Raw genomic sequence first — 12,500 nt, 5'->3', positions numbered from 1 at the left:
GGGTGAATATGTAAACTGAAATCCTAACTTTTTGCTTACAGTAAAAAAAAAAATCCTCAAACTACTGTATGGTATATTAAACAGAGATTTTGAAACAAAAGGGGAAAAGAAAAAAAGATGTCAAAATTCTATAACTACTACCTGAAAACAAATGGCATAATTTTACCTACAGCAGGTCAGGTACCACATAGCTTTAAAAATAGAGGGGGTGGATTTAATCTACATAAAAAAAGAGATGCAGACTGTATATCAATGCTTATCTGAACTACAAATATTAACTCTTAAAAGCAATTTTTAAAGCAGTTAGTCATCCCTTGATCATTGATGACATGCAGCCCTTGCCAATAATGCCCTTTACAAAGAATACAAAACAAAGTTGATGATTTTCATTAACAGTTTTTATATACACTATCATTACAAAAATTTGAACAACCAAATAACAAGATGTAATAACATTCTCTTATCAAATCTAACAAGCACTTGTTATGTGATTCTCTGAAGGATCCTTATCTTACAAAAATTGACAGGAAGCTCTCATGCCCCTGGCTCTATTACCCCATTATAGGATATTGGTCCCAGGGTAATTATGGTATCAAAAATATGTGTCATATACTGTTGGAATTCCACTACATCAAATATATAAATCACAAATAATGTACCTAATGCATATTTAAAAAATGCTTGCACATCATGTTTTACAATAAAAAAGCACATGTAATGTTTTACAACAAAAATTTTGTGAGAAAAAAAAATCTAAGACATCATTGGGCATTTAATTATTTGAAAAAGATAGACTGACAAGGAAAGAAAAAAATGAAGAGAAGCAAAGCACAAGAAGAAAAAGGACTGTGATGCTAACAAGTTTACTATGCTAATTCTCTTTGGGAAATAAATTTAGGAAAGTAAAATGTAAACACTTAAACCTGAAAAGCAGATGCAATAACCTCCCTAAATGGGCTTAAATCTAGTAGAGAGACTATGTGACAGCTGCATATGACAAAGTCACTAGAATCCTGGCTTGATTTAGTGAACTCTTACTAAACTTAATCATACAGTAGCAAATTACTTCTATTGAATTTCTAGAGCATGCTGCCTCATCACAAACTATATTCCCTTAAGGCCACTATTATCACTGTATAATATCAAATCTTATACACTATATAAGATCTATTTTGCAGGTTACTTTTCTATCAAATCCTTAGGCTTAGACCATGCAAAAGTTCTTGAAAAGACTGCTGCATGGTATTTGTTTTGTCTGATTTCACTTTTAAAGTGCAATAATACAAGATCTTAAAAATCCTGCTGATATATTATGCAATCTTATAGGTGTTGTTACAATAATCTAAAATTTCCATTGATCAGATCAGATACTGCACCTGCTTTCATCACATCTTTTAACCAATGAATAGCGAAGATACCATCATATGATGTGAGACACAGTACAATGTTACCATACTCTTCTCACCAGGCCTTAACAAATCTGATATAATCCTCTTCGGATAGTTGCAGAGCAGAAAAGTTATTATATATAATAAGGCACAGGGCCCTGTTTTATCTACTTACACAGCATGTAAATATAGAGAGATATACAGACACATACAAACCTTATTGGCTCATATAAAAATATAAAGTATAGTTAAAGCATATATCATAAGCAGTATGATAAATATTTGTCTAAAGATTATACTTAGTCTTGGTAAACAAAACTAAAATTAGTAACTTAAGTACTATTGCAATGACTATGGTAACAGAATTTATAGGCTGGTGTTAATTATAGTGAAACTTATAAATAAAAAAGAAATGGCATTCAGATTTGTACAGCAGCAGGCAGGAGAGTAGATGAAGACATTGTTGTAATACTATTTATCCCATGAATAGATGACACCTGTTCAGGTGAAGCCTGAGGCACATCTACAATTTTACTTGCCTGTGTGGATGTTCTGTGATCTGTTGAGCTTGAAAGCTCACATTCACCCTGATTTTCTGAATGCTGATTTAAGAAATTATCCATCAATTCACCACCTGTCTCCACCAAAGGAGAGTCCCCATGCCTAACTTCTTCTACTTTAACTCTTGAAGTATTTGAGACGCTTGATGGAGAGAGTTTGGTCCTCCTTGGTACCTGAATTTGTGATTTGGAATTGTATTCACCACCTGGTAATTGTTGTTGATCAAAGCTATCACTTTCAATTATTCCAGTAACAGTAACATCTACAGGCGTTCCTGTGTCCATGCTTTCAATAATCTCAACATTTTCCAGCAAAACATCATCACCAACTGTAACAAGATGATTAACTGAATGACCTCCAAAGACCTGATCTTTTGGGTTTGCATTAAGAGTATGCGTAACCTCTTGACAATTGGTCCCTGTTGTGAGTAGGCCTTGTGATTTCCCTGCAAGATTCTGAGTTGGCAAAATTTGGTGACCCTGTGACCTGAGGTGGTGTTCACTTGAGCTTGAAGATACTGGTCCTGCTGCTAAAACAACTGGCTGTGGAGAGCAGTTAAGTGGCATCTGGTTATGTTCTCCACAACTAACACTAACTATACTACCATTCTTTACAATGTGGTTGTTGACTACAACATTGTTCACAACCTGCTTATTAATAACCACTCTATCACTGGCATCATGAGTACTCTGGTTATTAGGTTTGGACAGAATATGGGAAGGAACAGTAGAGGAACCTGAAGTGCTGGAGGACTTCACATGCTCTCTATTTCCTGCTTGCATCACTAATTTACCTGGTGCTTTGGACATACAAACAGCTGGAGGTGGATTGGTAACAGTGCTAGACATGACAGTAACTTTTGCATTATCTCTATTTACAGGGGCTTTTGTCATCACATTACCACTAGAACTGGCAGGGGCTTCCATGCCTGAATTCTGGTTACTTCTGTTAACGAGTGATGCACTTCCACGATACACTTTTGCCAGCCTTCCGTCTTGGCCCTGAATGTATTCCACTAGGTACACCCAACGGCCACTGGGGTTGGTTTGGGGATTTGGTTTATTTGTGCCAGAAGCTGGGCCACCTGCTGAAAATACATTTGCATTAGGTTCTAAAATACTGTAGCTTGGTCGACCATAGCATTTCAATGGTTTCTTAACAGTAAACCAATCTGGTTTACCTCCCTGTGTACCACCATTGCTCTGATTACCAGTTGTTGGAATACTATCCCCAGTATTTTCTTCTCCAGCACATATAGTAATTACTTCTTCTGGTAAAACATTATCACTTGTAAAATCAGTGCACTCCTCTGATGCCTGATTCATGACCTGCTCTGGTACTTGGGCAATTATCTGGCTATTTTCAAAGGTTGTCACCTCACTTTCATTTTCAGGAATGGTTTCGGTTACAACATTTTCAGTTGCTTTCTCCAGATCTTTTAAGTCAATATTTATAGTGTTCCAAGATGACCTTATATTTACTTTTGGTAAAGTGTTATGTTCTGGAGGTGGCTGGAAGACATATGTTCGTAAATCATCCATATTTACTTCCTCTGTCACAACTTCTTCTTCTACTCTCTCCTCTTCTAAAAAACTGGCTTCACTTGTCTGTATCTCTACCTTCATCTCAGCAGACTGATCTGGAACTTTTGCCTTATCAACATTGGTTTTCCCCTTACTTTTACTTACACTAATTTTTTTGGGTCTGATGAACAGTCCCGTTTTGCCATTGGCAATTTGTTGTACTCCAACAGTTGACACTATACCTGAAGTAGATATATTTACTCCATTTCCTTTAGGAACTTCCTTCCTTTTGTGTGTGTTTTCTAACTGAGATGCTTCATCCTCCTCTTCCTCCTCCTCCTCATCATCATCATCTTCCTCCTCTTCCTCTTCTTCGCGTTCTCCCTCTTCAAAATCTGTCCATATCTGCTCCTCTTCCATCTGTGCAGCTGCCTCTGGGCTAATAATTTGAAGTGGCTGTCTTGGTCTGCGAGGTTTGCGCCCCTGAGTCTTCTTCATGCGGTCTGCTTCCTCCTGGGATAGGATAATGATAGCTCCTTGGGTAGTCAAGAGCTTGCCATGTCGTGTCCTCAGGTGTCGTTTGTAAGTGTTACGCGTTTTAAATCTGAGATAAAGTTATACATAAATTACATTTTGTTTATGTTGTATAATTATAATTAAACAAATATATATATACACCTCACAAATAATCAAAATACCTAAACTAAAATTATTGTAACAAATATACCAAATGAAAACTAATAAAGTTACTGAAAATGTTGCCCTGCTAGCCAAAACCTTTCAATGTTGTTTACTACTTTCTCTATACAACTGCTATAGGAATTAAAACCTTAACTTTGCCATAAATATTTTGAACTTGGGTTTCCCCTACTACTGCTAAACTATTCTGCAATAAATGGTATGATGTACTAAACCTGGAATAAAAGTAAAGTGATCTTTTCATTACCTCATCAAGCAGTCAGAACATTCATAGGGTGATTCTCCTGTGTGACGCCTACGATGCTCCTTAAAGTGTGAGGGATGGCGGAATTTGCGCCCACAATCTACACAAGTGAACCTCGTCTGGTTTGTGTGAATTAGCATGTGGTAATTGAGGGAATGCTGCCTTGTGAACACTGCTTCACAGATTCGGCATTCATAAGGTCTGATACCTGCAAAATAATAAACACATGACTTAACTGTTTTTACTATAAATAATATAAAAAATATCAAATTTAAATAACTGTAAGATAATGAATGAAGCATTGACAGACTAGAAACAAAAGTGCATTTACCTGCATGACTACGATAGTGTGATAACAGGGTGGATGGAGCGGTGAAGAGACGTGGTGGGTGACAAATTTTACATTCGAGTGTGTCTAATGCCATCACTGGCAATGACCTGATCTCTGTAATTAGCTTCAAGGCCATCTCCTTTTCAACCTATGGATATAATATGTAAATTAATATTTACACTTGCAGTGGGTCTCATCTTTTAACTACAAAATCACCAAATATGGGTTACGATAATGCAGTATAAATATTATTGTACACAAAAGGCTAAAGGCTAAATTTGATTAAAAAATCACTTAAGAATGAACTAACTCCAGGAAAGACATAGCAAAAGGTACCATGAGCAAAAGATTTTATGAACAAAATACTAGGAGACACAGCTGCTGAATAATACATGCATAAAGAAAAGGTTAAGCAAGAAATATATTCAATCATAAACATATACTGTGAGATGGGGAGGGAACAAGAGAAAAGGAAAGAACAGGTTCTCTTCAATAAACTGATACTGCATCAAAATCAATAATGATCATCCCACTACAACGAAATGCTTACCTTACTCTGACCGATGAATTTTGCACGACCTTTGGGCTTTTTGCGCACTTTATATTCATCCCTTTCAATGATCCTTGACACAGTCTGGATATTTGATGGTGGATTATTGTGATCATACACAACTGGCAAATCTGCTATACAAGAATATTGATAGTAGTTAGTAATGTCTAAAACAAAAATGTATATGTTTTAATAATGTATGTGTATATAAAAACAATTTAAAACCATACACTATTCTAAATACTAAATAAGATATATCTTTATATGACAATAACAACAACAATAAGACAAAGCTTTAAAGTGATAAAACTCTAAACCAGCATACATACCAGAGCGCATAACTTTATATTGTTGGTCAGGTGTAAACTCCACCTCACAACCAACCACTGGTAATGGTGTTGATGAACTCCCAGAATCCTGAGCCATCTATAATTAAAAAAAAAAATCACTTTTATTGCCAAAAGGCTAGAAAGGCTGTTATCAAACAATGATAGACAATCAGCCTAAGAAAAATAAATGCCATTAAACAATTAAAACCAATAAAGTAAATATACCTGTGCACATATTTCTACAATAGTATGACAACTGTCAAATCTTCAAAACTATACATCGATGAATGTCACATTTTGCTTAACTTACATAACCCTCCATTATCTAACATCTTTTAGAAAGAATTCTACATCAAGATTAATAAACCAACAATATCACTTTTCTCTTCATTTTTTCGATCTAGTACAGTACTGACATGAATACTTACAATGCCTCCCTGTAATTCTTGATTCATGTGTTCATGTAACAGGGTTGAATGATCTTCATGAGAAGGAATTTCTTTACCGGACATGCTAATCCCTGCACTTTCTTCCACAATGCCTGACACCTGACAATAATTCAAGATATATAACCAATTTTTCACATTCTAAATTCATTTGATCTACTATTACTAAGAAAATGGACCAACAGATGACACTTGTACACACTGTATAGATCAATATGTATGCAAACATAACTATAAAATGAAAGACAAGGATAAAACACACTACATAAAGCATCAATCAAGGCCTAATTCAGTTAGCTTGCATTATGAAAGTAGTGATGATTTATAACTTTCAAACTGGGGGGGAAAAAAAAAACGCTGAAAGCTGCAAAATACCTGAGGCAACTGTTGGTGATTCCCTTGCTGTGACTCTTCAGAACTGTAGTGCTCATTTGGGGTGAATGTTCTGCAGGTTGTGGGTTCTGCCTTTTGTGATGGATTAGCCTTCAGGTATCCATGGTCATGAGACACAGCCTGCTGCATTGGTGGGCTGTCTTCTTCCAACTCAGTCTGATAAAATAAAAATAAAAATATAAATTCATATATAGTATATAAAACACATTTCTTTTATCTACTGGAGTAATATATCAACATCTAATACACACAATTCCACTCACTTCCAGACTGTCACCTATGTACACACATGTTTAACATCTAGGACAAATTGACTTTAACCCAAGGAATGCAAGTTACATTTTACCTTTTTCTATTGTTACTAAACATATAATATAAATCTGTTCCTTTTGATATCAATTTCCCTAATAAACAATCTGACAACCATGGACTTTAAATGGTACTAACCACAAACTTTCACCATCATTTGAATGATATTGTGTTATGAATTATATATAGACTAGCAAATTATATTGTCATTATAAGGTTATGTCCATTTTTACAAATACCATATAAATCATGACTGAGTATGGACAAAGCTTATGTAAACTTCTGACAAAACTTTTTTTTTCTGGGACTTTCCTAAACCTCCTCAATGTAGAGTATAGCTTCCCTATTCAGTCTCCTTCCCCAAAGGATACATATTCCCAAAACAATCAGGAAAGCAGAAGCTGATTGCTTAATAGTGATGTATATAGATTTACACCAGTAAAAAGAATTGTAGTAGTGTGTATTAACCCTCTCTGGACGGGTGGTACAGTACTGTACCGCTCATTCAAAAGCCCAGTGGCCGGGCGGCACAGTATTGTGCCAGCCATTTAATTGATTTAGGCCTAAGAATTCGAAAGCCCCGGCATTGTGACATTCAAGGCTAGAATGCCCCTGTCATGAGTGGGTTAACAGAAATATACATGAGAGAACAGATGCCTCCAATACCTTTACTTCCTCTTTCATATCAGCACTGTTGTTATTATTGTTGTTATTCAGATCATCACTTGGAAGGGGACCTTCTGAAACTATTGCCTTCATCTTCTTTGTTCTTGTCCGGCTGTCACGTGAGGTCTCAAGTTTTCTCTTTGGCTTTGTCTCATTTCTTGGAATCTCCAGCAATGACTTGTTCTCCTTTTTAATGTTATCTGCTTGAAGGAATGATGTAGCCACCTCAGTTTTCTTAAATTCTTTACTTATAACTCCAATTTTTCGCTTGCTATCATTCTCCTTTTCTGGGGTGATGTGGACAGTCTTCCGAGATCTGCTATTTTCTCCACCTCTAGTTGGTGTTTTAGGATTTGCAGAAGGTTTGGAAGTGCGACTGTTCACCGAAGCTCCGCGACGTTTGGTAGCTGAACTTTCCTGTTCACATAGTCTTCTTTTGCGGGCTGGAACAGACTCCAGAATATAATTCTGACGACTCTGTTCATCTGTAAATCAAGGGAATGTTTTAACTTCTATTGCAAACCACCTGTTGATATACACGAGAAAGGAATAAAATATAAACTTTACTTCAGTCAATACATAAAAATTATAATTTAAAAAATAATAAAGAATTAATTGAAAAATGACAAATTTATCTGGATTAACTAATTCATAAGCACTAAAAGCAAATGCAGAATCAATAGCTCAAGAAATGGATAACTCTTCATATCATAATAATAAATGAGAAAGGCAGACATTTACAATATACTCCATAGAAGAAATAATAGTAGGAGGAAAAATTCCCTTTCATTCCTTCCAGAAATAAGTACAAGTTAACTTACTAGTATGCACTTCTAGCAGACTTTTTAGGTGACTTAAGAGATGAGCTTTCATCCCGGCACGAGCCTTGTGTTCACTACCAAAGCTCTGGAAGAACTGGGAACATGCTGCAGGGAGCATTCTACATGTGTATGTAAACCTTCGCCACATTTCATTGGACTCAAATTCAGAAAAGAGTTTAACAAGAAGGTTATCTGTCATGTTTGAAACTTGCTCTAAGGTGAGAACCTCATATTCACTTGGCTTGCGGTTTCCTGAATTACTGGCCTGAAAAATATAACAAACAATATAAGAAACTATTTCACATAAACATTCTTTTACTAATTACTTAATCAATATCATTTTTGACATTTAGAAAATTACTTACAATACTTATAAGTACATATAACTAATACAAAATCTAATATGAGACAACCATAAATAATAATAATAATAATAATAATAATAATAATAATAATAATAATAATAAAAACATGCTTAAGAGCTTGACCTTAAAATGCAAAAGCTTTTTGACAAAATACAAAACAAAAACTACTCTCTTGCAACTATACTAAATCATACCTTGGTTTTGGCTGCTAAAGCAGTGTCAGTAACAGATGGGTCAGTGTGAAGTGTAACGGATGCTACTTCAGCCAGCATACTGAGCATTGAGAGGGCATCTGGGCCTGAGCAAGTAACTCCCCCCGTACGCACTCCTTTAACTGGAGATCGTGTGCGGGGGGTTGACACCGGGGAACCTTCAGGACGAGGAGCCATGTTTCTGTCTCCTGGAAGGGAAAAGGTGATACTATTCATGTGGCACAGTAACATGTGATGGCATTCAAAATACTATGCAGCTCTAATAATGTGCGAGTTAAAAATTGATATAACAATAAAGGAGACATATATATATATAGAGAGAGAGAGAGAAAAATAAAGGAGACATATATGTATATATAGAGAGAGAAAGAGAGCGATAGAGAGAGATAGAGAGAGCGATAGAGAGATAGAGAAAGAGAGAGAGTGCGATAGAGAGATAGAGAAAGAGAGAGAGAGCGATAGAGAGATAGAGAGATAGAGAGAGCGATAGAGCGATAGAGAGATAGAGAGAGCAATAGAGAGAGCGATAGAGAGATAGAGAAAGAGAGAGAGATAGAGAAAGAGAGAGAGATAGAGAAAGAAAGAGAGATAGAGAAAGAGAGAGAGATAGAGAAAGAAAGAGAGATAGAGAAAGAGAGAGAGATAGAGAAAGAGAGAGAGATAGAGAAAGAGTGAGAGATAGAGAAAGAGAGAGAGATAGAGAAAGAGAGAGAGATAGAGAAAGAGAGAGAGATAGAGAAAGAGAGAGAGATAGAGAAAGAGAGAGAGATAGAGAAAGAGAGAGAGATAGAGAAAGAGAGAGAGATAGAGATAGAGAAAGAAAGAGAGATAGAGAAAGAAAGAGAGAGAAAGAAAAAGAAAGAGAGAGAAAGAAAAAGAAAGAGAGAGAAAGAAAAAGAAAGAGAGAGAAAGAAAGAGAGAAAGAGAAAGAAAGAGAGAGAAAGAAAAAGAAAGGGAGAGAAAGAAAAAGAAAGAGAGATAGAGAAAGAAAGAGAGATAGAGAAAGAAAGAGAGAGAAAGAGAAAGAAAGAGAGAGAAAGAAAAAGAAAGAGAGAGAAAGAAAAAGAAAGGGAGAGAAAGAAAAAGAAAGGGAGAGAAAGAAAAAGAAAGGGAGAGAAAGAGAGGGAGAACAGAATTGATCCTGTATATATAGCACAACTTATTTTTGATCGGGAAATTTGGTAAAGTTGCACAAAAATGCATAAGCAATACTATAAGCAAATACTATGCAGCTCTAATAATGTGTGAGTAAAAAATTGATATAATAATAAAGGAGGCATATAGAGAGTGAAAAAGAAAGAGAGAGAGAGAGAGAGAGAGAGAGAGAGAGAGAGAGAGAGAGAGAGAGAGAGAGAGAGAGAGAGAGAGAGAGAGAGAGAGAGAGAGAGAGAGAGAGAGAGAGAGAGAGAGAAGGAAGAGAGAGAGAGAAAGGGAGAGAGAGAGAAGAGAGAAAGTAAGAGAGAGAGAGAGAGAAAGGAAGAGAGAGAGAGAGAGAAAGGAAGAGAGAGAGAGAGAGAGAAAGGAAGAGAGAGAGAGAGAGAGAAAGGAAGAGAGAGAGAGAGAGAGAGAAAGGAAGAGAGAGAGAGAGAAAGGAAGAGAGAGAGAGAGAGAGAAAGGAAGAGAGAGAGAGAAAGGAAGAGAGAGAGAGAAAGGAAGAGAGAGAGAGAGAAAGAAAGAGAGAGAAAGAGAAAGAAAGAGAGAGAAAGAGAAAGAAAGAGAGAGAAAGAGAAAGAAAGAGAGAGAAAGAGAAAGAAAGAGAAAGAGAGAAAGAAAGAGAAAGAAAGAGAGAAAGAAAGGGAGAGAAAGAAAGAGAGAAAGAAAGAGAGAAAGAAAGAGGGAGAACAGAATTGATCCTGTATATATAGTACAACTTATTTTTGAATGTGAAATTTGGTAAAGTTGCACAAAAATGCATAAGCAATAGGTGAATTACAGTGTGTGCAGAGGGGGTTGCAGAAATGCATGCTCATTATTTGTAATTTTTTTCAACAATTATAGAGCCATTAGCATATCAAAATAGCTACTAAATAATCAAAACCCATAATATAGTAATAAATGATATATTACCAACTTTTAGGTAATTTTTTTTTATAATGGAATCTCGCACTTCAATGTCATTAACACACATGATTACAATGTGCAACAGCTTGGATACAACTTATCTAATCTTCATATAAGAAAAAAATTAAGAAATCAAAGAAAAACAGCTAGACAAGTAACTTTGGAGACATCTAAAAAGTATAATATATATCAGCAGAAATATCTTATCAGATAACCTGGACTCATATCAAATCAATGTTAATAATAACTCGGTATATTTAAATTTCTTTTACAAAAACAAACAAGTTCAGACTCAACAACCTTACATAAACCTCTATAACAAATTCTAGATATGTTTGTATCAATTAATATATTCTATTCTAAAGATTCAATATACTGGGACATAGCTAATATCTTTACTTTGTTGAGCTACTCCCAATGTGTAAAAACAAAACGCTATTGTGATCTTTATCTGTACAATTATTTGTAACATGCAGAAATCAACCAATAATTTCTTACTACTTAAAACCTGTGTCCACAAAAAACATTCCGAGATTGTAAGATAGTATTTTGTCATTACCCAAGCCTACAAAACTAAACAGCTCTATCAATCCTGCACTCTATACAATACATACTTATTCCCTCTTTCAACTTTCCTCATAATCCACAATAAGGATCTGTTTTTAACTTGTAAATAGTTATGAAGTAAGAAAAAAAAAATCTCTTATACTGAAAGTCACATGGAAAAAAAAAGAAAAAAATTAAGAGCTGAAATGAATAGGAGACACACATGCCACTTAACCATTTAACTTGAAGTCACTCCGATAACTTTGAAGTAAGAAAAAAAAATCATTCGACCTAACTGACTATGCACCTTTTTTATCACTTTATTATATCTTACATTATTATGATGTAATTTTCAAGTTTTAAAGAAAAAAAAGAAGAGCATGCTTCATTGTTTCATCTATATCACCAATCCTTGAATGATGCAAAATATTACAATATGTGAATTAGCGACTTGGATAAATATTTTACACTAATAACTGGATAATATGGTCTAATGTGCTAAGACACCCATGCATCTGCCACTGGCCTTTACTGCTCTCACAAAGGTTAATAAACTCCTACAAAATATATTTCACAATGATAAAACTTGCAACCCTCTCTGATAATATATTGTCAAATTAAGAACCAATTCAGTCTAGTTCACCAAAATATTAAGAGGATAGGCCTTCCATCTGATATTACATCATGTTTCAAGAAAACAGACCAATATAATTACAAAGAAAAGCCTTGTTTTGAAATCCACCCTGGGTTTGTAAGGTTTACCCTCTATAAATCACACAAAACCAGGTAAAACTGAAATAAGTTTACTGAACAGAGATTTTACAATATACTTTTCATTATCAATAAGTCCTTTCACTAGCTGATGAGCACCTTCAACTTGAAAAAGTTAAGGTAGTACCATGGACAGGTAGACACAAGTGATGCATAATCAAAGCCACATCTACCTGCAGTCTAATTGTACAGCTGCACATTAATGGGTACAATCCTCTTCATTTAGATTCACCCATTGGGCTTTCCACCCAAGAATGATTTATCTCGCAAAAACGGAAAAGAAAA

At 35.3% G+C, this 12,500-nt stretch overlaps 1 protein-coding gene across 4 annotated transcripts in view; it reads right to left on the bottom strand.

Moving 5' to 3' along the window:
• The window catches only part of LOC122255017 (uncharacterized), a 14,990-nt gene that overhangs the window by 1,331 nt on the left and 1,159 nt on the right, over positions 1 to 12,500 (bottom strand). For 2 of the 4 annotated variants that reach the window (XM_086536129.1, XM_086536131.1), the window contains exons 2-11: positions 8,820 to 9,025; positions 8,261 to 8,525; positions 7,440 to 7,924; positions 6,447 to 6,620; positions 6,054 to 6,173; positions 5,626 to 5,722; positions 5,297 to 5,430; positions 4,747 to 4,894; positions 4,419 to 4,623; positions 1 to 4,076 (exon numbers count right to left, since the gene is read on the bottom strand). The exon at positions 1 to 4,076 is cut by the window's left edge and continues 1,331 nt beyond it. In XM_086536129.1, coding sequence (XP_086392255.1) covers positions 1,808 to 4,076; positions 4,419 to 4,623; positions 4,747 to 4,894; positions 5,297 to 5,430; positions 5,626 to 5,722; positions 6,054 to 6,173; positions 6,447 to 6,620; positions 7,440 to 7,924; positions 8,261 to 8,525; positions 8,820 to 9,025 — 4,103 coding nt within the window. In that variant the 3' untranslated portion in view covers positions 1 to 1,807. The remainder of the gene's footprint in view (positions 4,077 to 4,418; positions 4,624 to 4,746; positions 4,895 to 5,296; positions 5,431 to 5,625; positions 5,723 to 6,053; positions 6,174 to 6,446; positions 6,621 to 7,439; positions 7,925 to 8,260; positions 8,526 to 8,819; positions 9,026 to 12,500) is intronic. The other 2 variants (XM_086536130.1, XM_086536132.1) reach the window with 1 other exon arrangement.

The sequence above is a fragment of the Penaeus japonicus genome, unplaced genomic scaffold, assembly GCF_977035675.1.
Source record: "Penaeus japonicus unplaced genomic scaffold, GWHDUDI00000001_assembly GWHDUDI00000004, whole genome shotgun sequence".
NCBI lineage: Eukaryota > Metazoa > Arthropoda > Malacostraca > Decapoda > Penaeidae > Penaeus > Penaeus japonicus.
This window is presented reverse-complemented; position numbering and strand designations above follow the sequence as displayed.